General features: G+C 31.1%; 2 protein-coding genes across 4 annotated transcripts; one reads left to right on the top strand and one right to left on the bottom strand.

Annotated features, from left to right (window-relative positions):
- Nucleotides 1-2,418: 2,418 nt before the first annotated feature.
- LOC148276319 (uncharacterized) lies at nucleotides 2,419-17,432 on the bottom strand. 3 transcript variants are annotated; one of them, XR_015823799.1, is made up of 5 exons: nucleotides 9,862-10,086; nucleotides 7,769-7,887; nucleotides 6,995-7,135; nucleotides 5,467-5,611; nucleotides 2,419-2,767 (listed from the first exon to the last, which is right to left on the bottom strand). XR_015823799.1 is itself a non-coding variant. In XM_088234441.1 (5 exons), exons 2-5 carry the CDS (start codon nucleotides 15,164-15,166, stop codon nucleotides 2,670-2,672), a joined length of 372 nt encoding a protein of 123 aa, XP_088090567.1. In that variant the 5' UTR covers nucleotides 15,167-15,776; nucleotides 17,270-17,432; the 3' UTR covers nucleotides 2,419-2,669. The 3 variants fall into 3 exon arrangements, 2 of the variants coding, with proteins under 2 accessions (XP_088090567.1, XP_088090568.1); XM_088234441.1 differs by lacking the exons at nucleotides 6,995-7,135; nucleotides 9,862-10,086 and adding exons at nucleotides 15,157-15,776; nucleotides 17,270-17,432; XM_088234442.1 differs by lacking the exon at nucleotides 6,995-7,135.
- A 165-nt stretch (nucleotides 17,433-17,597) lies between these two features.
- On the top strand, nucleotides 17,598-25,049 carry LOC148276318 (ADP/ATP translocase 1-like). Its single transcript, XM_088234435.1, has 4 exons — nucleotides 17,598-17,909; nucleotides 20,164-20,425; nucleotides 21,593-21,827; nucleotides 24,738-25,049. The coding sequence occupies exons 1-4, from the start codon at nucleotides 17,720-17,722 to the stop codon at nucleotides 24,978-24,980; spliced, it is 930 nt and encodes a 309-aa protein (XP_088090561.1). The 5' UTR covers nucleotides 17,598-17,719; the 3' UTR covers nucleotides 24,981-25,049.
- The last annotated feature ends 67 nt before the right edge of the window (nucleotides 25,050-25,116 follow it).

Here is a 25,116-nt window from a genome sequence, read left to right as displayed (position 1 = left end):
GTTTTGTTTGGTGAACTATCGTACTCGGTAAGGAATACTTACTTACTTTAAATTATTTAGTTTTTATCTCATTTATTAAGAAATAGTGTTTTATTTCAAGACAAGTCATAATAGTCAGACTTAACCAAAGATACACCGGTACGCTAATGAATTATCCAGTGTTATTAATTACTTTTTTGGCGCATGGCCCAAAACACGAAATAACCGCGCGGATGGGTCATTGCTTTCCAATGACGAAGGCGGGGGTTCGAGTCCCTAGGGGGATTCCATTTTTTTTTTGCAATTATATTTTTCAAAATTGTATTTCTTAAATAAAATGTTTGTGCTACATTAGAAAATATTTTTACTGAAACTATTAGCCGCCGGAGTTATTTGTTAGGTATAGTTATCAAATATAAAATAGACTTGTTTTTTATATGCCATACTACCGCTACGGACACTTTATCAGAATTTTCGTAGTTTACCAATTTAAAAACTCACCGCTTGCTACTGGTATGCTCCCCTAGATATTCTTATTTAACAAATACAGGACATGGCCAAAATGACGGCTTAAAAACAAGACGTCCTATAAAATGAACACAGAACAGTTGATCACAGCACTGCCCTGCTAAGACTAAAAGTCGTATCTGCTAAATTACACATTTTGAAGGACATTACTGTTTTACGCTCGGCCAATCTGAATCAATTATTTTTACAAGAAAATATCTTGTATTTGAGAAGCAGGAATGACTTGTTGGCTTAGTAAATATTTATTACGAAAAGAAAAAAACGCGAAACGACTTTTATCAGTTATCACTTTTAGACGTAGCAGGGCAGAATACCCAAAATGGTGTTGAATACCTAAAAAGAAACTCGTGGAAATGCTAACTTACAAACGAAATATTTTTTTATCTGTTAACAAAACAAAAAAGCAATTATTGACGTTTTGCTTTGGAAAGATTCGTCCGAAAATTAATACTATCAACAAAATAAGTAGATACAAAATTAATATTACAACTTACGCTTTATTTTTTTATTTTATTTCTTGCGAAAATATCAATTGTTTATTGGTGGGTTTATTTATGCGTTTAATAAAAAAGTCGAATATTATTACAAGTTACTTTCGGCTGTTAGAGCACATCACTAAACCGTAGACCATAAATTAATAAATAATGTTGACGCCATAAACTCCTAGCAATGCGTACAAAAGGTGTGACAAACTAATTTTTTGAAATGCAATGACATAATCGTTTGCAGTTTTTTGGTAACAAAAAAAACTTATTTGCGAAAATCAAAATCTTATAATAATAACAATATTAAAATAATATTAGAATTAATTTGACAGATCAATAAAAAATATTTGTGCAAAATAAAAAATTCTTTCTCATGCAATTATTAAAAACAGATAAAAAAATAGGTACCCAGATTAATACTTAATATAGGTAATTTTTTTCTTCTAAATTTATCTCCGCTTTCAATAATGTGACCGTTTTCCCGAATAAAACAAAATATCCTGAAGGAATAAATAAAAATACTTCTCACAATTAAATCACAGATAAATCTAAATAATATAAAATCACTAATTTAGTATGAAAATATTGGATTAGCTATTAAAAACGAAATAAACAGGTTTATATAGTTATTGTGGGGAATTAATGTTTCACCAAATATCCAGGCAAAATGCATTGAGGTTGAACTTTAAAATTTAAATTAGTCAAATCTCGCTCCAATTATATAAAATTGCATGTTTCAAGACTAAGTAAATAATAAAAAAATCCAATAAAACGAATGAACCTAGTTGGTCCCGCAGCACTAGGTCGCGTACTTATGGATCAGAGGTCCGAGGTTCAAACCCCATTCTACCACAACTTGATTCTTATTTTCTAATAGTGAGTTATTTACAACGGATTGAAAATGGCTTTAAAATTTTGGTGTTTGAGTGAATCGTAAGAATGGAAATATTTATTTTTATTAAAAAATAGCAAAAACCTACTTAATGACCATAATTAATTGTTAAAGATAAATGCTCTTGTACATTTAAAAAATACAGACTGTGCCTAGAAATTATAGCTATTTGTATCAAGCTACCTCAGTTAGTTACACAATATATGTTAATATTATAAGCACAAGTAGCTCACAAGAACACTTTATGGTACCTTTTGTGTTATCTACATCATGAAACAAAGCTATTATATTCCCTCCCAGGAATGCTTGTTATTTGTTATTAGTTATTAGTGAAGGCAGGGAAGTTAGGTACTTTGGTTATTGTGGGTCACAGTTTTATTTTTGATTGCTTGGCAGAACAATGGAGACAGTAACTGGCGATGTTTATTAGAGGTTGAATGTGCTAATCGGTCAAATAAAAAAAATGAAGCGTATCAAACATTTTAAATTTATAACTTTAGTATAAATTATTATTTAATTATTAAAACAGCAAGTATTTGTATTTAAAAATAATATATTTATTCTGCCTAGGAAAGTGGCTATTTTATCATTTACATAAGTATTCTAACATTGATTAGAGCAAGTTTATAAATTTGTTCGGTGGAAATATGGCAAAATATCATATTAATTAATTGACCAGTTGTAAAATTATTTAATTTTTATCAACAGAACAGAGATAATCGGCGCAGATAATATATGCATATGTTGAATGTTTTTATAGTACTTGTAGTATATACATATATATTTTACCACATGATGACTTTAGGTAATATATCATCTGGTTGTCCAAAAACTATTGTCTGAGGCATAAAGAGATCATCCTTGTTACATGAGTGGGGACAAGCTGCAATAAAAATTCAAAAAATATCATTACAAAAAGCTCATTCATGTAATATGATGGTTATGGCTTACATATTGCGTAGGAAGTGTATAGTGTCACTAGCATCAGCACAGTACTCCCGATGTCCGGGCAATATACTTTTGGCTGACTAAATAAGAGTTTGGGTATAGAGTATAGAGTGCCACAAGCGGAAATGCATTAAGCAGTTCTACTATCAGTTGAACAACTGTAAATTATCTGCTGACTAAAATTATTTAATAATATATTGTTGAAAATAAAGATTATTCATTATTTTAAGCCAAGTCTATTTTGGCTAAAATACTGATTGATTGACTGATTGAATTTTGGCAATTCTAAACTGTTCTTCATTTCTGAAATACATGATTTAGCCGTTATTTCGATACCTTATTATCCTTTATTACAAATATAAATAACAGTAGTAATAAATCTCCAAAAATGTTAGGATATAATAAATAATCAGAACCACTTAAGATTTCAGGATATTGATACTCTTGAAATATATAATTTTTTTTAATAAAAAAGAAATATTAGCGTTATTATAGTTTACCGAAATATTTTAATTATCGGTGGCCATTTAACGAGTTGTAAATAAATCATCATTAAAAAATTGAAATCAAGTTGAGGTAGAGTGGGGTTTGAACCTCAGACCTTTGATTTGTGAGTCCGCAAAACTAGCCACGGGACCACAACCCGATTCTGCATGTATATGTCACTTGTTAGAAGCATTTTAGAATACAACTCTGCAATCTAGGCTCCTCATTATTCGAGGCACCAATATTGTATTGAAAAGGTCCAGAATAAGTTTTTGAGATTTATTAATTTTTAATTAGGTGTTAGAATCGAGATTTTAGATTATAATTTGTTAACGTTAGTAAATAACAACTTACTGACTTTTTATGACGTACCCGTCTCTTCGTCGGGACACTCACACACTCACTATAGGAAACTCGCTCTCAAAACCGGTAGGCATAAAAAGTCAGTAAGTGGTTATATATTCATATTTACTAACATTAGTAATATAAGTTGTTACTTTAATTATTAAGATTAATAAGAAAGGAGAATTACAACAGTTACAATTATAATTTCTAAATTTATATAAAATAATTCATTCCACGTTTGACACCCCTGCAATTTTATAACTACTTAATTTTAATGTACTGAAAAGGGTAACTCGCCAAACCTACCGATACTGTGGCAACAATACTTCCGCTTCATGCAAATGCAGTCATCAATAGACTTCATAGTCTGGGCGATAAGTACTAAGACATTCAGTTCATATGAACTTCAGTGCCCACAGCGGCCCAGCCCTTCTCTTATTTTTAATTTATTTATTGAAATCTACAGTCATATACACAATAATACAGTTGTGGGGTTCATTGTCCATAATCGATGACACACACGTTCTAAAACATTTCACCTGAAATAGTGCGATGACCAATGAAGCAATGTTATCGTTTTCTATAGAATCCAATACAACAAATTATGCAGCTTTAGTAGTATTGCACAGAAAGACGAGAGCATCGTTCTGCAGTACATTAACACCGTCCCTACTATCAAAATACGAGTAACAATAGAAAGCGGTCTATAAAGAGTCGACAGGGCGCAGTCAACGTCCAGTTCAGTTCAGTACCAGTTGGTCAGTCAGTCCATTTCAACGCAGTCACACAGTTCCAGCATGTAGTTCAAGTGCAGTCTCTTCAACCCATCATCGCCGCTACGCTCGCGACATAATTCATTATTTATTCACCATGTAATAAATGAACATCCAATAGCAACCTCGCGTCAATCTCTAACTGGGGTAGGAGCTCCAACCCTCAACAATCAATTCCTACACAGTTACAAAATAATAGATGCTTAATACTAGACTAAAAATGATTTCAAACTTATAATCAACAATATACGTAATATATCATAAGTTTTATAATACAAGAATTGAATGTAGAAAACAAAAATTAAATGTTTGTATATACAAGTACTTATATAATGCACCTTTGTAAATTTAAAATAAAAAATATTTCACAGGTGGGAGAGACTATTACTTTGTAGTTTCTAGATAACAATGTTTGTTTATTTTTTATTTAATATTATTCAAAATCGTTTTCATTGCTTTAATGATATGTTTTTTTTTTTCACAATTTTATTTTCTTGCATAATATTATGTCACACGCATACAAAATAAATTTATTTATCTTTTTTTATTTTTAAATGTGTTACAATATAATGTAACATATTTCAAAAATATTTTTTATACTATTTACCTTTTCACACTATCTTAATATTTGTAAATAATTGTCGGTTTAACTGTTGGTACTAATTTATTTTTAAATGCTATACTTAACTCTACTTACTCATATGTACTTATATTTAATGATGTATTGTTCACCTTATAATATGGAAAAGGCACTAAGTGCCATTTATTTTAATACAAAAGGTTAGAAAAGATTGCGAGTTTAACCTTAAAAGTGCAATATCTCACAACTTCATTGGCAGCAAGAAGCATGGAGTCATCTGACATTCGTAAACCTTTTCATTATTTCATAGAGTTATCCATATTATAGAAAACTTATATGAATGTTACGGAGTAAAATAAAAATAGCTAGAGATTTTGTCTGGGACAGCCTGGTTACAATAAAATAGACATGAATAAAAAAAAATCATAATAAAGAATATTTTTGACATACTTGATTTTGGATCAGTACCACAAGGTGTTCCAGAAGTGAGCATTTCTAATTGACGAGTTAAATTTTCTTGATTTAGTAACTCTTGTTTTAATAGTTGAAAATTTTTATGTAGTTCCTTGCCATCATCCTCGCTTAAATTGGTTTTCTATAACAAGCATTTTTGCAGTTTGATAATTTAAATATGCAAAAGATTCACAAAATCTCTGTACACATTAGGAAGGAATAAGGACGTATAAAGTGTTTTCAAAGAATCCCAACAGCCAGTCACATTTATTATTTTAGAGCGCATAACATGCATTTCTACATATTATATTTACAAATAATTTTGTGTTTTAATACTATCAACAAACTAGGAAAAATACAGACAAAATATAAATATGCAGTTTTGGTATAACTTGTATAGTAAATAAATAATAATAATCAAAGACAACAATATTTATTTCAGTAAATGTAAAATTTAATATTATTATTTACTACCAAGTGTAATACTACTACCATCTCACCCTTCATCTGTAGAAGTGGTATGCAGAGGTTGGATCGTCACATGTATATCATGTATCACAAGCATCCAATTGTAGCTTCTTCCATTTTCATACATTTTATAATGCATGCCCTTGGAATATGTAGACATCTGACGTAACAATCTTAAAGTTAAAAATCGGGTTGTGGCCCCGTGGCTAGTGTCTCGGTTCGAATCCCACTCTACCCCAACTTGATTCCCATTTTCTAATAGTGAGTTATTTACAACTCGTTAAAAATGGCCTTCAAAATGAAATATTTGCGTAAATTATAAGAACGTAAATATATCTTTTTCAAAAAAAAAAAGGTATCTTTTTTGGATTTGATCATCACTCTTAGCGTATCCAAATGAATCAAAATTACCCAAAAGCTATGTATATAAAAGTGAATGAATCTAGTGATGAATGTCGAAAGACATATTCTATCAAAATTTAAATTAAAAAATAATATCATATGCCGATGATACGTTGTTATAGTTGAGGGAATTAACTTAGTAAATTTAGTAGCTAATGACGTTATGAATAAATTGAAGTTATGGTTTGACAAAAATATTTTATCCTTAAATACGGAAAACACAAAAATTATCCCATTTTCTACTAACAAAATTAATTTAGATTCAGTAATAAAAATAATTATTCACCGAAGCAATTGCAACAAAACTATTTGCAATCAACATGTTCAATACTAGATAAAACAGATTAAATGAAATATCTTGGTGCATTACTTCTGCAGGGGAGAAACGAGGAGAGGGGAGGGGGAGTCTGATACACGATCAACTGCACGGCCGCGCCCCCCTTGCTTCTCCCCTGCAGAAGTAAGCAACCATTTGTTTTTTATAATATGAAAATTTTTTTAATTTTCTTCGTTCTAATTTTTTTTTTAAATATGCTAATATGTCTTTTTGCCCATACTGATCATCGTGGTTTCGGATGTGACAGGGTTTAAAGAACACCTGTATATTTTGAAATCATCAATAACGAAGCATTAAGGAAAGGAAAAGTTATTATACCTCTACGCAAACAACGCACTAAATTCGGTGAACATGCATTTCCAGTCGCAGGCCCTACGGCATGGAATGCTCTCCCAGCAGAAATCCGAAACTGTGAGAGTGAAGTGATGTTTCGGAAGAAACTTAAAACCCACTTGTTCTCTAAATCATTTGAATAAATTCTTAGTATGTGGTGGAAAAGTGGTATGAAAAAGTACATTATTTTTCTTAAATTAAAAAGTTAAAATTAAATTTATAACTTTATATAATCACTTTGTAAAGCGCCCTTGAGGTATTATATTACGAAAATGGCGCTATATAAGTTATCCATAATTATTATTATTATAATTATTATCATACTTTCAGCCCATCATACAATTTTAATCCTTTATACATTCAGCTATTTCGTGTTTTTTTCTTGAGTTTTTAGTTATGTGGTAGCCTTGTGGGGTTCTTAGTCCATAATCAATGACACACACGTGCTAAAACATTTCACGTGAAATAGTGGGATGACCGAGGAAGCAATGCCATTGTTTTCTATGGAATCCAATACAACAAATTATGCAACTCTAACAGTATTGGACAGAAAGACGAGTGCATCGTTCTGCAGTACATTAACACCGTCCCTACCATCGAGATATGAACCACAAAAGAAAGTGGCCTATAAAGAGATAAAATTCCTACAGCCTTATCCTATTCCCATATTGCTTATATTTTTTCATCCCATTAATGCTTAATCAAATACGGGAGGAAAAACACATTGCAAGGAGGGTTTAAGTTAAATAGCGTTCTCACCTTTTTGATATCATCAAGATTCTTTTTAATTTTTATAATAGATAACTCGTTTTGTTCAGCAATTGCTGTGATTTCTTTTAACTTTAGAAGAGTATCAGCATCTTGTTTGGAACTCATCACTGAAACAATTATTAAGTTAATTTATCTAGTTCCAAGTAAAAAATCAAGATACATAATTAATTTAGTTGGCAGCCTCCATGATGTAATGGCTAAGCCACTTGATTCAAGGTTTCATGTTCAATTCCCGGTGAAAAAAAAGACTATTCAAGCCTGGGTGTTTTGTTCTGTTATTGACCACTGTATTAGGGCCTCCTGGGGAGCAATTACGAATCTTCTCTATCCCCTAGAGAGTGGTTTATTTGGGGATATTAATTTTTTCCATGCAACTAATCTTTGCTTCATATATGGCCACACTGATGATTGAACGTCAAAAAATATGAACACGTAAAATCAAACAAGATGATTTACATTTAGAACATTATTGCGACCTTAAGCATTACCCAAAACACTTAATTAGGTTGAATTGACCAAACCGTATTGCTTTAATTTCCGTTTTTGAAGCAGTTTTATACACCACAGTGTGGCCATTATACGAAGCAAAGTGTTGTCGCATTAAAAAAATAAAAGTCTTCAAAATTAATCACTCTCTGGGGGAGAAAATTCAGAATACCACCGCTGGCATGTTATGGTGTCAAAAAATAAACTACAACTCTCCTAAATTTCTGCAGCCATTCAGATAAAGATTGAGTATATCAAGGTTAATGTAACATGAGTTGTTCGCATTGTTTTCCGACGTTCTGGATCGTATTACAGTACATACATTAGATTACACAAACAAACACACGTATATAATTTAATTGGTTGGTTGGAAGAAATTGCCATTTAAAAATAATTATATTTAATTTTATAAGAATTTCAAAATGCTGCGTTATTTTGTATGCTCGCTCCAAAGTAACATCTCTCTTGGCAAATTGAATGGTGTTCTACAAAATATTTTTTATCTTTTTATTCAAAATTATTTTGGGTAAGCAGAATCACCGCGTTATACTTTTATATGGCCCAAAGCTGCTTGGGATTGGTTTTAATATTATCTTGTTGCCCTTGAGGTGATTTTCACAAAAATGGCGCTATATAAATTATCCAACCATTATTGTTATTATTGTATAGATACTTGTACTTTTAAAACCAATCCTTGCAGTATTTTTTGTCGGCTAAACCATGACAAAAACTCGTCTTAATCGAGAGGGTTATCTAATCTTTTGCATTCAGTGTGAACTTTATCTTTTTCTTTAACTAGTTTTAATAATAAATCATTGAAACATGTGGGATGTAAAATAAATAAAAACTTTGTTTTTAACCACTTTTCTTTTTTCTACTGACCGATTTCAAAGCCACACACAGCGTTTTTATCAAAGTATATTTAACTAATGAATTCTATCCAATTTAATTTTTTCAGTATTATACTGTGTGTGGAACTAACAAATCAAGTCATTTTGTCTAGTAAGGGTGGTAATATGAGATGGATACCCTGTAGGTCACTCTACGCCCCCCAAGTGGGTCACTATACGCCCCCCAAGTGGGGCACGCGCACACCCCACTGGTTTGGAACCCGTGTATTAGACTATGAGGCGGATAAATTGATATACTCTTTCCGCTTTTTTTTCCTTTTCCCCATTGAGTAATAGTTTTGATTTAAGGTAATTTATAAACAAATACGTTTATTTCTATTTTTATATATTTTTAACTTTTTAATCTTTTTTTTTTCTATTGAATATGTTCTGTAACTTGAATTATAAAAATAAAACTTTTATTTTATTGGTTGGTTGGAAGAAATTGCCATTTGGCAATAAGCCCGCCAATGTACAAATAACATTATGTACAAAAAGTTAAATAAATAAATAAATATAGCTAAAGTTAAATTTCATGTTACAAATCTGTAAAATGTTAAGTTTTTATTTTACATCAAGATCTCGTCAATAAAAAATCTAATATCTATTTTACTGTAGGCATAGGGAAGTTTACTGTTAATTAGATGAGAAATTATGAACAATTATTTCAATCTATTTCAGTAATCAAATTTAATCTATTCTTACCTGAAATAGTATGTTATGTAAAGTAGGTTATTATGTTTTGCTGTTTTTATTTTCTTTTAAAAGATTATCCAGAAATCATCTGTAGATGTTTATAAAAAACGAAAAATGATAAGGATATGGCAATGGAAACTTAACTTTACAATGAGATTACTTAAATTTACATTATTAATTTTTCTAACACAAATAATGATGGTTGACTAATGAACAAATAAATTTCGAATTATAATTTTCAATAAGCTTAGATATAAAGTCATAAATTTGAATTTAAGAACAATTTTACAATATTGAAAAAAAAACGAATAAACAAGTACTTAAATGATTAGATGTTTTTTAAAGTATTTATGTAGGTGAAAATAAACAAAAATAGAATTCACAAATTTACAAATTCATTTGCAAGTAGTAAAGTTTCTTTTAAACATGAATACATTTTATAATTACAATAAATAATGCTTTATATTGATCCTCTTTTGCTGTAGCTACTTAAGAATACTTCTTACACTTTTTCTTAATTAAAATTATTTTCTTAGTCAATTTGGCATCCCATGGATTGGATTTTGATAATGAATTATGTATATACTAGCAAGAAACAGTTGGCTATCGCCGACTGTTACATGTAACAAAATTCGGCCCTTCGGGTCTCATGTAACCGCACTCTGGCCCTTACATCAGCGGCCCTACCTCAGTTGATCGACCCTTTGGGCCTCGGTTGATTAGAATCTCAGGCACATAGAATTAAGAATAGTCCAGAAACCGCATACGCGCATCAAACAGAAGGCGACTCCTTTTAGAGTAGTTTTACGTTTTGACCCATTAGTTTCTTTGTAGGCGTCGCTCAGTACGCAACTCCCGATTTGAATTAAACTATGCCATGTTGTATCATTTTAAAGTGTAGAAATGCTGCCGGGATCAACAAGAAACAGGATGGGATCACATTTCATGTGTAAGTAGCAAATGCAGGTGTAAGTACCAAATGCATTACGCAAAAATTTTATTATTTTTCCACTGGTCAAATTGTCAAAGAAAACAAAATGGATATTTAGTTGATGTTGCCAGGGTAGTAAATTTTTTACGATACTTTTTATTAATAAGAACATTGGTTTTAATTGATTAAGTAGAATTTTAGCTTCCCTGCTGATGAAAGAAGGAAAACGGAGTGGATATAAATAATACAAAGAGTATGGCGATGAGTTTTGGAAATTAACAAAACGAAGCTTAATTTGCTCAATGCATTTTGAGGAGAAATATTTTTATGACACTAAAGGTCATTTATCTAAATGTAAAACTCTAATGATTAGTTCTGTTTCTAAAAGGCAATATTACAAAAAGCTTACTCAACAAAGGGGAAATTAAAACTATCGGGTAGACTGCATTGATATGTTCTTATTAAAAAGGTATTATTTATAGGAATGAGGAAATTGGTAAAAAGTTTTACTGAACTCTTCATTCGAAAAAAATCGTTGATGTCTTTCTTTCGAAAGGGATTAAAATGGCTTTCTTTTGGACAGGGCACAAACATTCAATTTCTTTCTCTTTTATACAACATTCTTCGAAACCCAGCACCTCGGTATCTGTCTGAGAACTTAGTTTAACTTTAAAGAGTGAATAATGTGTTTGTGTTTGAATTAAATTATTTTCTGTATATCTATGTAAAATATCTAAAACAATTCATGTAAAAAATAAATATATAACACTAAAATAAAATTGTTAAATGTCACGGGTTTTCCAGTGAGTAATGCATTGTAAATTCAATTATGTAATATATTTTTGTGAAGTATTAAAAAAATAAATAATAAATCATGGACTAGCACTTAGCTCATCTAATGCAAGAACTAACAAAAATTGGACCTCTCGGATTAAACAATGCCATGGTCGACATTTGACCGAAATTATCTTTAAAATAAAAATATGCATTTTATGTAAAAAAAATAATATTTTTTTTAAGTTCAAAGTTTATTAATTCAATTACTCTTATTAAATAACGCTTTACTTATCTACTCTGTCGTGTCAATCAATGTTTCCGCGTGTACGTACAATAAGATTTTAGAGAAATTAACAAATCGTTTTTTTTTATATCTTGCATTTGTGTTATGGTTATATTTTTCGCGATCTGGCAACATTACGCGGCGACTTCAAGTATGCGCGCGGCGAAAGTGGGGCAGAGTGGGGGGATTTTCGGACACAGTCCGATGTATTCAAATATTTTTTAATACATCGTTTGTACGCTCCTTCTGGACTATTCTTAATTCTATACTCATGCACCTAGAAATATCGCCCCTCTGGACCGCACAATTTATTTTTTATTGTTTGAAGCAATCTAAGTATAATAAGGAAAAATCTGTTACCCAAAATCATCATCATCATCATTCCCTTTCCGCACCTAATAGTGCATAGGGCACTACATTGGTACACAAATCGCAGTGTATCTTGATATTTTTGTTACATGAAAGTAAGATGATCAGTCTTACGGTTCAGGTGCCAGTCCGGGTACCATGAAATATTCTAGTATAAAAATGCCATTTTATATAAATATTTCATGTGAAACATGTCGGGAATCGAACCCGAGACTTCTTGCATGGTAGGCAAACGCGCTGACCAATTCACCACAAGGTCGACTATTACTCAAAATAATGCTACCAAATCATCATCATTGGCGCTAAAGCCCGCTGTGGGCCCTGGCCTCCTCCAGAATATGTCTCCATTCATCCCTGCACCCTGTGGCTCTTCTCCAGTTCGTCAGGCTATTTGCTTTAATTCTACCAAATCCACACAAAATTTGAGGAGCAAACATTCAAAATGTGATTTGTCAATCATTAATTTCTTATAGAGTTTGAAAAATGAAGAAAAACTTGTTTTTAACAACACTATTTGTTTGAATGAATAGTGTGGTTTTTTCTTGTAGATTTAGATATGAACTATACAATTTGATATACACCTAAATTTTTTTTTTAATTCGGACAAATCACTTTTGAATGTTTGCTCCTCATTGACAGATATATTAAATATCTACACAAATAGTTAGTAAGAAATTAAAATTTAATAGTAATGGGATCACTCGCAAGAGATCAAAGGCAGAATAGAGGTGGCGCGAGACTGCTTTTTCAGGATGCGTGACCTTTTTTGCAGTAGAGACTTTAATTTAGACCTCCGAATGCGCATTACTCAATGTTACGTCTTCTCAGTACTTTTTTACGGCGTCGAAATGTGGACACTCACCCAAAACACTTAAAAAAAGATCGAAGCCTTTGAAATGTGGTGCTACAGGAGGATATTAAAAATCTCCTGGGTGGATAGAGTCCGAAACGATGATGTTCTCCGACGGATGGAAAAAGATAAAGAGGTACTGAAGACCATTAAGAAAATAAAACTTTAGTACTTTGGGCATGTGATGAGAGGCGAAAAATATAAAATTTTACAAGTCATTCTACAGGAAAGGATTGAAGGGAGACGCAGTGCAGGTAGAAGGCGCATCTCTTGGCTTAAGAACTTGCACGACTGGTTCCATTGCAGCACTCAGTCCTTGTTCAGGGCAGCTGCCAATAAAGTAAGAATCGCAATGATGATTTCCAACCTCCATCGGGGAGAGGAACAATAAGAAGAAGAAGAAGTAAATAATCTGTAATTTAAAATAATAACAGTCAGCTGTCGGCGACTGTTACATGTTAATAAACATTAAATGTTAATATACGATTTCACATTAAATGGTGGACACATGACGTTGTCCAGCTTGCGGGTCGTAGATGGCAGCAGATAGCTGAAGACAGGAAATGTTGGAAGAGTTTAGAATAGGCATATGTCCAGCAGTGGAATGAATGTGGCTAGCAGTAAGTAAAATCTTCTTTCACACAATGAAATGGCCCAATATGTCATACATAACTCACGATGCTCTTTTTAAGACGATATATAAATGCAGTAATAATGACATTTCTTTGAGCAATTTACTGGTTAAGAAAGCTTTTTTTATGTTCAAATATAACAGTTGCCCAAATATGGTAAGCAATTATCGGTTTTTTCTTCACAATTATTACTTTCCAGATCTAAGGAATTGATTGGATTGACAGAATTATCTTACACTTTACATGATGATACCGTCGAACCAAACAAACTTAGAATGAAATCCTTGTCAGCAATAAACTGTGTCTCTGTCCCTAATAAATGTATGTACAATTTTATTAATAAATAAATAAGTAATAATAAACTAACAAGCCACAGTCGGCTGTTCGGCCCTTCGGGCATCGCTTTATCGACCCACCAAGCCTCAGTTGATTAATTAGAATCTCGGGCACTGTGAAATTTCACCCTTTTAAGCCCCACACTTTATTTTTTGCTGTTAGGAGCAATCTAAATATAATAATGAACCGGGTTGTGGTCCCGTGGTTAGTGTCCCGGACCCAGGGATCAGAGGTCCGAGCTTCACACCCCGTTCTACCACAACTTGGTTCTCATTTTCTTAAAAATATAATAGTTTGGGTAAATCATAAGAACACAAACATTTATTTTTAAAAATAAATCCAAAAAAATAATCTGTCAGTCAGAATAACACTACCAAAATCATATAGTTATAATATATTAAATATCCCGGCGGCCTCCGTGGTTTAGTGGTACGCTTGGCTCACGCATGGAAGGTTCCGGGTTCGACTCCTGGCGAGAACACAAAAATTAAATGTGATTTTTCTAAAAAACCGAATAATCAGTAGGGTGCCAACCCCATCCTCCCAAGATATACCGCTTTTGGGTAAAATCTGCCGATCATAAATTAATAAACCAAATACTAAATTTTTATGTTTTTTCAAAAAGCTTTTTTATTTTATTTTTTTAAATTACACCACAAACCAAATACTTAATTTTTTCTGTTTTCTCAGAAAGCTACCTTTTCAGCCTGTCTGTTATTATTTTAATTAGACCACAACAAGCCAGGAGGCCCAATACAGTGGCGAATTGTAGCACAGAATAGTCAGGCTTGAGAAAAATCACATTTTAAATTTTTGTATTCTCACCGGGAATCGAATCCGGAACCTTCTGTTCATGAGTCAAGCGTCTTAACAACTTTACCACGGAGGCAGCCTATTATGTTATATATATATTACGCCTATATATATTATTATGAATACTACTCATCCCTCGGTCGTACATAATAGATACGTTGATTGTTTAGTATTCAGTTATGTCAATTCTCTTCATAATTTCATAGTTTCTATTTTATTTAATGGAATGTCAGCAGATCACTTATATAAAAAAACCTTTTTAACATAAATATGGAACAAATAATGTATATTTAGATCACAATAGCAAACATACCTTTTATCATGTATTTCTTTAATTTCAGAATTACAAAGTCGAATTCCTTTTATGTTTAAATATGAACACAGTTCACTATATTTTCACATCATAAACAAACTAACACAAAGTAATATAAACTTTAATTATAGTGCATAACATAATCTAAATTGTTTGACATAACAGCGCGTTTCTTCGGACCAGTCTGGTGATGACAGGTAGTAATTGGACGCATGTGTATTCCACCAATCCGGTGATGAGAGAGACAGCGCTTTACAAAACGACGTATGTGAAAGTGGCACGTTGAACATCCTACGGTACCACGAAATAACATAGGGTGGATTCATTAATAGTTATTTAATTTATCAATAAGGTAAAAACACGAAACAGTACACCACGAGGCCGACTAGTCACCACACAATTTCTTTAGCAAAATTTTCACCCGCGAGTAGAAACTAAATAATTTTAACAGAGCGAGTGAATTGGCGCGATACGTGTGAAGCAAGTCCGTACATGACAGACACACTCAATAATTTTTAGAATAATAATGTATAAGATATCATTGACACAAAATCTGTTTCATTTTCCACAATATTCACTTTGAAACTCCTCCGAGAATTCTGCCGAATTTGTGGTTTGACCTAGAAGATAAAACAAAATATTGTGAAAAAAAAATTGGACTAGCTGGCTAAATTATTTCAAAATATCAAAAAAATATATATTTCCAAAAGTAATAATGACTAAGTTTTATGTTAATTTATGTGTGATTCTTTGAGAATATGCATATCGAGGAGAATGTAAAAAAAAAACCTTTCCGAATTCAGTTTTTTATACGTTTTTCCTATAGTTTGAAATATTGGAATGCCAATGATATGATTTGGGCTGAAATTCGGCTATTATTTTTGAGTAATTGATATTTAAAATTTTGATACAAACGGTAATAAGATTCACGAAAATGGTAGTTAGAATCCCACTAGTGGTAATAAATAATGTATGATGAAACGGTTATTTTTAATACAACATAAATTAAATAAAAATACATTTAAAATTAAAAAACATTAGTTTCATCAGTGAGAATAATTTGAATTTTAAATATAGCATAAATTACAACAATGCGACAAGATGATTCAAAAGCCAAATTGTCCTCGACGTTAGACAAGGACAGAAGAAACCGGACTTTTTGTCAATTCCGGAAAAGTCACCAGTGTTGGATAAATTCTAAGTGAATAAAGGAATCTACACGCATTTTATTGTCTTACAAAAGAGAGCATTGTTTTATACATTGGTCGTTTTTTTTTTCATTTGAATATCAAAATTTGTTCAGTTTCTTTTTGCCATGTACATACATTAGTCGTTCCTTTTTCATAAAACCTAAAAGATATGTTCTTCTTATTTTTTAGTTACATTACATATGATAACTTTCTTCTTGCCAGCTGTCATTCTTGGCATTTTGAATTTGAAAATGTAGAAAATATAGTATATAAAGAAGAAGCGATGCATATAGGTACAAGACTTTTATAATTACCGTTCAATAATTCTTATTACCATTCAAATAAGATTAATGGTAAAAAATGGTAATTGGATAAACCGTAATTATAATTTGGGACATTTTAATATACTACACTCCGTAAAAAAGATATGGTTTTGAAAACTTTATCTGTTGCAAATGATATCAATGAGGAACTTCAGCCCTATGGGGAATTGGAATCAATAAATGTTTTTTTGCGGGCGGTTAAAATTGGAGCATCAAATTGTATGGCAAAGTTTTCTGAAAGTGTACAAAAATATATATATACATTTTGATAAAAATATTGACTAAATAAAAAATCAATCTTCAAAGTAGTTTTTAGAAGTTTTAAAAGATTATTGAAATCTGAAAACTGAGACACAAATGGTAATTAGATTTTCGAGGGTTTTTTTTTCAGACACTTCTGTAATAAAATAAGTTAAAACATTTATTGTATTGTGTAGATTATAAGTAGATGCGTATAAAGACCGAACATATTTTCAAAAAATCACACCTACATAATATGAGTTTCAATAAAAAACATAAAAAAACAAGCAAACAACTTTTTTTAATGTCTATGTTGTTTTTTTATGTTCACTTTATTATATTTATATAATTTTGACTTACTGGTAAACAAAAAACCACATTCATTTAGTTTTTTGTCCATTTTCTATATCTCTGCAGTTCTGGAAATAATTATTCTGAAAACTCAAAAAAAAAAAAAAAAAATCTCAACCCCGATACTCAAGACTGTCACTTCTGTCAATTGTCAAGTTAATGTATAATCTGTGGTTAATGTTTTCAGTAAATCTTTAGTCTATGGTTGTAATTCGCGTTGGCAACAGACAGAACCATAAATGCGATGAAAATCAAGTTTGCGGGGTTCAATGTTAAGTTATGCTTTTTATTAGGGCTTTTTATTTTTTGACAGGTTTACAAAAACAAATGCAGTCTGTTATTTTGTAAGATTCAAATAATTTTCATAAGATAAATTAAAAGGTGTAGGCGTGTAGTTTTATTGTTAAATATCAACAAGTATTTTAAGCAATTGAAGACATTTAAAATATATAAATAGAGATGGGAGACGGAGAGTCATCAGGGTCAGGGAAGGGTCCGAAGGATGCAATGTCATTTTTAAAGGATTTTTTAGCAGGTGGAATTTCGGCAGCAGTGTCTAAAACAGCCGTAGCTCCTATTGAACGAGTAAAATTATTGCTTCAAGTACAACATGTTTCAAAGCAAATTTCCGAAGACCAGCGATACAAAGGTAACTATTGATTTGTCACATACAACCATTAGTTTTTGTGCGTAATTATAAATTTACGCCGATGTTATTTTATATTCCTTGAAAACGAATAACTAAATAGACACGTTACTAGCACGAAGGACAGGGCATTTCAGTTTGTGGGTAATTGCCTTGCGTGCTTTTATTCTTCAAAGGACTTTCATCATAATCAAACATGACGCTACGCAGAAAAAATGAGGAAGTTCAGTGGTTTTTTTTATTTTGTTAAAAGACTCAAACTAAGCCAAAATATATATATATTTTTTATGTCACTAAGATTTTTTTAAGTTTCGTTATTTTTTTATTACTCTAAGTGTGGCGTCAATAGTTCTCACCCTATCATTGGTTAATTCAAAAGAGCTTGCTACGTCATTTAAAGTAGTTCATTTTCATTCAAATATATTTTTAATACATTTTAGAAAAACTGTCGTAAAATTAAATGCTATAATTTTAATTTCCGATTTTCCGTAGCAATGAGCTTGCTCATTGCATTGCTTCTGTGAAAAACGGAACATATAAGTATTTCCTTTCACTTGTAAATACAACACAATTTTGAAAATAAGTATTATTTTTTTAATAATTTCAAAGTTCATAAATAAAAACATTGACTTGTCGGTAACTATGGTAATGAGTTGCACATAAATATGGACGAAGAAAATATGTATCCTATACACGTGTCTTTTTCTCACTCATTTTTGAATGTATATTATGATTTTCTCTCTTTATTTCAAATTATTGATGGCAATGCAATATTAGCTAAATATAACATGCAATTTGTAAAATAATAATGTATCGTTTTAAAACGTGTGGTATTCTCACTAAAAAAGTAATTAACTAATTTAAAAATTGCTCCTCCAAAGTATCTTTTCTAGGTATCAATTTGATTGAAAAACTTCAGTATATTGGCGTAACGAGTGCATTGAAATATTTTGAGAAACTATCTTTCGGACATGTCGCGTTGAAGTTGAATGTAAACTTAGTATTCCTGGTAAAATCACCTGCGAATCTCACCGGGGCCCTAATAATAGGAAGCTAACTAAAAACTAAGCTAACTAAAATAAAATAAAAATATATATACATTTATATTTGTATGAAAAATTAAAGTATCTTTGTCGGTGACCTGTAATTGAACATGTTTAGAAAAAAAATATGTATGCATATTCTATTTTTCATACAGAAAACTTAATTTTAGTATGTACCTAAACAAATTTGAAGATAACTGTTAACTTCCCATTGTAATACAGACCCAGAGGTCTATACTCAGTCCCTTGCTCTTGTCAATGTTCAATCACGATGTGAGGTATAAATAAGATACCACCATTTTATGCAACAGCAGAAGCCATTTGAAAGTGATGTCTTACTTACGTTACGGACTGATCTTGAAAGCGAAAAAGACTATCTTTTTTTGGAAATAGGAATAATGAATCTCTTGATCTATTGGTAATAGTTTCCTGGAGAAAAAGAGTAGTACAAAGTACTAAGGACAGTTTACATGGAGTGTACATTATTGATTTTTAAAATTCTTTAATCTAATAAATATTTATATACATTTTCTAATACGTTTGACTAATTCCCTTATATGGTCTATCTATTTTAAGTTTTGGTCTATGTATACACCAAGATATTTTATTTTGTCTGTTGTATCTATTACTGAACATGTTAGATCGCAGTTAGTTTTGTTGCTATTGCTTTGATCAATAATTATTTTTACTACTGAATCTAAATTTGTTTTGTCAATAAAAAATGGGATGATTTTTGTCTTTTGCGTACTTAAAGATAATATATTTTTGTCAAACCATAATTTCAATTTATCCATAACGTCATTAGCTACTAAACTTCCTCAACTAAAACAACCATATCATCGGCATTTGATATATTTTTTAATTTAAATTTTGACAAAATATGTCATTGACACAGATAATAATTTGAAACGGACCTATCACAGTACCCAAGGAATCCCGAATTCGCAAGTCTCAATTCGACTATATGTATTTTTAAATGTTTGTTTGTTTGTTTGTTTATAATCTGCTTCTTAATTGAGATATTGGAAAAAACTATGTTTTATTTTTCATATCATCAATCAAATTTACAAAAGCTTTATAAAAAAAATTGGCAAAGCACATTCAATAAATAATGAGCCTTAAAGGGTGCAATTAAATTTCTAAAAATATGCAGAATAAAATTCATTGTTGAAAATTTTCATGTTGCATACCATGTGTTTTTTTTTATTTTCTAGGAATGGTTGACTGTTTTCGACGAATACCAGCAGAACAAGGTTTTGCTGCTTTTTGGCGAGGAAATTTGGCAAACGTGATAAGATATTTTCCAACTCAGGCGTTGAATTTTGCATTCAAAGACATTTATAAGTCTATGTTCTTAGAAGGGGTAAATAAAAAAACTGAGTTTTGGCGATACTTCGCTGGTAATTTAGCATCTGGCGGTGCGGCTGGTGCAACATCTCTTATGTTTGTCTATCCTCTGGACTACGGTAGAACACGGTATTATATTCTGATTTATAATTTAAAGAACTTATTAAACACACACTGATGATTTTCGCACTGATCCAGACTCTTTATATGTACTTCTTTATACCCTCATTTAAACCTAATAGTGTATAAGGAACTGCACCGGTACTCCAATTGCAGCATAATATATCTTGAGTATTTGTTACGTGACTCGACCAACTTGCAAACTCCGGTGACAACTGCCGTCAAGAAAAGGCGATACAGTTGGCTAGGCCATATACTGTGGATGCCTCGTGAGAGCCTTAACCACGCTTGCCTTCTTTAAAAGGCATCAGGTTCTCGACGTCCTGGACGTCCACTGCTGTCTGTTCGTCGGCAGTTTATGTCAGAACTTCGGGGCAAGAACCTGACTTGGGAGGACGCAAATGAGTTGGCAGCCGATAGAGATGCATGGAGGCTCTTTGTGGATACCATATGCTCCAACTAGGGAGCGGACATGGAATGATGATGATGATTTGTTACATGAAGGCAAGATGATCAAATTACACTTGAAAAGTTAGTCCGTTTCAAGACTAGTAAATATCGCAGTGAAAAAACACGTTTTTAAATAATTATGTACAAATTCTGAAATACACCGGAACCTCTTATTGCACGGGGGATACATTTTACGCAGTGGTGTAAATTAAACAAACCTTATAAAAAAAAAATATGCTAAAAAATAACAAAGGTGGGTAACTTTCCTTGTATAAAAATCATCTTGGGATTTAAAAGAAATAAAATTGTTCAAAATTTACTGTACCTTAACTTAATAAAAAATATAACATAACAACAAAATACTTTAAAAAAATCGTAACAAAGATTATTCACTATCACCCTTCCCTTGTGCATTCCTCTTTGCGCCTAGTAAATATAAGAACGGTGTAGGGAATTCTAAAAACTAATAGTATAATTATATTAGCTTTACACATTGCTAAACTAATGGTTTATTTTTTAAAATTTCATTTTCAAACCATGTTATATCAACACCTTGTTGGAAATACAGCCGGGACCTCATGCACAGTAGTAAAACATTAACCATTACCACGAGTTATGTTACCGTTATTAATGAAAAACGTTTATTCATTCTGATAACTTACTTTCCACTTTTATAATTATGTACCTGTGTTAATATTTACCCAATACAATAATCATTATTTTCAGGTTGGGTGCAGATGTGGGAAAAACTGGAAAAGATCGCGAGTTTCAAGGTTTATTGGACTGTCTCGTAAAAACTGTTAAAAGCGATGGAGTCATTGGCTTGTATAGAGGATTTGGTGTATCAGTCCAAGGAATTATAATCTACAGAGCTTCATACTTTGGGTGTTTTGATACAGTAAAAGGATTGCTACCGGACCCAAAGAATACCTCATTCTTTGTTTCTTGGGGAATCGCTCAGGTAATATTAAAGTACATATCGCTGTTGCTCATAGGTCGTGTAAAAAATCTGATTTCAGTTAAGAAAGAATAACTAAACTAACCCCACATCTCCTGACTAGACCATTTTTGGGAAACACTTTTTTCTGTTACACAACACCCTTTCTTTTAAATGCTTACAAGCGTTTTTCGGTGACAATAATAGTACTTATTTAGTAATTATAATCAATAATCTGTCAAATATTAACGTTTTAAAAATAGTTATGAAAACAAAATAATGTGAGATGGAGGAATAAGATTCTCACCTTTGGATATGAGGGCATTTGGAAGTCGTTGGAGTGGAAATGGCGGACTTTTTCGTATTTTGCTACAGAGTGGGTTTTTTATGACAATTATTTTATTGATTGAATTACTGATATTCAAATTATTTCATAAATAATATTTTTTTTAAATTTTAAATACCAATACTATTAATTTATTTTATTTTTTTAAAAAGTGGTAAAAATTATAAAAACACATAAACAAAACAACACAAATATTTATTTTTCATTTACGGTTCAAAGAACCTTTATACAGTTGAAAATTATAATCACAACAGTGAGTAAATTACAATAAAAGATTACAAATAAAACATAACAAAATAATTAAAAAATATACAATTGAAAGAAATGAATAAGCAACAAAAATTCAACAAAAGTTGAAAGCAACAAAAGAAAAATATGAAACAAAAACCGGTATGAAAAAAAATGATAGGTTAGGTAAAATTGAAATGATTCAAATGAAAAAAAATATTCTTCCAACAATAAACAATAAAATGAATTGTTTTTAATAAAAAAACATTATTTTCTCCAGTATTATTTATCAAAAGAAAAAAAAATTGTAATCTTATTTTTGAAATAAGAAAATAATTGATATAAAAATAAAACAAATGTTACTGGGTATTGTCTTCCTTTAAAAAATGAAAGGTACTCATATAATCAATAGAAAGGGTACAAAATACATTTTTGAAGAATGCTAAATTCATCAAGGGATCAATTTGCATTATGATCAATTGCCTTGTTTACTAAATTTATTAGATAGGAGAAAACTGTTTGATCTGATCAATTTATACAAAATCATAAATAATATTTTAGAACTGTCCCTTGTTGCAAATGATAAATCTTTATGCTCCAACTATTTTATTGTAATAACAGCCGGACAGTATCGGGATTCAATACCCCGTTACATCGAATGCAAAACCCCGGCAATGAATTTGCAGACCATAGCGCCCTTGACGTGATTTTCACAAAAATAGCGCTATATAAATTATCCAAACATATATACATACGTATCGATATCTGGAATATGTCACTTCCCAAGTATAAAGAGATAACAATCGCAATATTTTTGACTAATGCATAATACCTTGTTTTATATGTAGGTACACCCTTATTTAGATAAATTTATGCATATATTTTTATAAAAACAGAGAATAAATGTAATTAGCTTGAGGCCCCTGAAGCATGATTTACAATCATGCTCACTATCTATATTGGTTCAATATACTCATTAAGTTGTGCATAGAAAATAGATACTACTGTCATTACAACAATAACCAGTGAACCAAAAATTAATCCGTTCATAAATAGTTAAAACTCTAACTATTTATATACAACATAATAATCACCATTTTATACAACACCATAATATACAACATGCATAATAATCATTTTCAATTTTCAATTCAATTTCAAACATAATACATATGTATTTGAAATTTTGTTACTTTTTGATTATGTTGTACAATTTTTACAAAATGGCTACGGCCATTAATAAATAAATAATTATATATATATTGCGAAAAAATATTAATAGGAAATAAACTGTTTTTACTTTTTTTGTAAATATTTTCTAAAGATTGAATGAGTGAAATCATAATAAATATATGTATGTGTATTTTTTCATAAACATCCTGTACGGAAGAAAGTTCAGTACAAAAATAATAAAATTTATATACCCCCTTTGACGATTTATTTCCCTTTTCTAAGTATTTGGCTGTGCAATACACTCCCTTCCCTTATAATGTGCGCATTTATTTACATTCACCAACAAATCAGACATTAAGTCAATCTTGGAAACTAATAACTAGCGGACACTTTGTCGAGATTGTGGCGGATCTGAAAAATTTACTTTTATGGGCAAATGCTTAACTCTGATTGGTCACTAAGGAGATGGAGTGATTTTTAATGATTCGGTAATTGGAGGTGGCAGTGTTGGGAATGATCTTCAATATTTTAAACAAATTTATAAGGGATTTGGCGTACAAAGCTACTAAATAATTATTTCAGAGGGCATTAGTATGACATAATATTTCTTGAAAGTTAGTAAATTATCTACTATGATGGAGATGGCGGGTATTAGAATTATACGACTCAAATGTCAAAGTCGCAAATCTCTGTTTCTTTCAGTATCGAGATAAACTACAAAAGTCAGTTTTTTAACCAAATAGCCCAGTTTTAAACAAAACTGGAAATACAACATTGTGCATAAGACCTGATTTTTAACTTGAGAATTAACTATATATGTATATCTATTGCAACAGAGGATTTGAGAAGGGAATATGGAAGTCTAGGCGTTTACGGGGCTCATGACCTGTCGTAAGTGGCCACTTTCCACACTGTATTCATCGTTCTGCCGATGTTTGAACATCCACATTTCCTAAACTCTTCCATCTGTTGTCTTTTGTGAAGTAAAAGAGCTGAAACGTTCACTGATGTGGGTAAGATTCATCTGCTGAATTATATATACATATATTTATATTACCACATACAAACTAAATATTTAAAGGCAATCTATCCTGAACCTCGCTACCTTAAAATCATCTTATTTCCAGATTCGCGTTCAAGGATTGATGGAATTTTTTGAAGTCGTTAATCTTTGTGTATTAATTTAGGTTGTAACCACATTCTCCGGTATAGTGTCATATCCTTTTGATACCGTTAGGAGACGGATGATGATGCAATCGGGAAAAAAGGCAAGTGACATGCAATACAAGAACACCCTTGACTGCTGGAAGAAGATCATGGCAAACGAAGGCTCTGGGGCCTTCTTTAAGGGTGCATTCTCCAATGTTCTTAGGGGTACAGGAGGTGCATTGGTGCTTGTATTTTATGATGAAATAAAAAAATACATTTAAAAAATACAATTAATATTTTATTTAGTCACCATGTTACTTTCAGTATATAATAAAGAATATCGAATAAAACTTTATTTTATTTTAGTGAAAGAAAGACATGTTTCACACAATTAATATCAATGTATGTAAGTACATG

The sequence above is a fragment of the Micrasema longulum genome, unplaced genomic scaffold (assembly GCF_059751315.1).
Source record: "Micrasema longulum isolate JH-2025_06_02 unplaced genomic scaffold, ASM5975131v1 h1tg001242l, whole genome shotgun sequence".
NCBI lineage: Eukaryota > Metazoa > Arthropoda > Insecta > Trichoptera > Brachycentridae > Micrasema > Micrasema longulum.
Note: the sequence above shows the minus strand (reverse complement) of the source record. Positions and strands in the feature narration are given on the sequence as shown.

Excerpts from the sequence above, each read along its gene's own strand:
- LOC148276319 (XM_088234441.1), bottom strand. Across the intron at positions 5,612-7,768 it reads ATCTTGATGATATCAAAAAG|AAAACCAATTTAAGCGAGGA; the intron begins GTGAGAACGCTA and ends TGCTTGTTATAG. Across the intron at positions 2,768-5,466 it reads TGGTACTGATCCAAAATCAA|CTTGTCCCCACTCATGTAAC; the intron begins GTATGTCAAAAA and ends TTTTTATTGCAG.
- LOC148276318 (XM_088234435.1), top strand. The coding sequence starts at position 17,720 with ATGGGAGACGGAGAGTCATCAGGGTCAGGGAAGGGTCCGAAGGATGCA. Across the intron at positions 20,426-21,592 it reads CTGGACTACGGTAGAACACG|GTTGGGTGCAGATGTGGGAA; the intron begins GTATTATATTCT and ends CATTATTTTCAG. Across the intron at positions 21,828-24,737 it reads TTTCTTGGGGAATCGCTCAG|GTTGTAACCACATTCTCCGG; the intron begins GTAATATTAAAG and ends GTATTAATTTAG.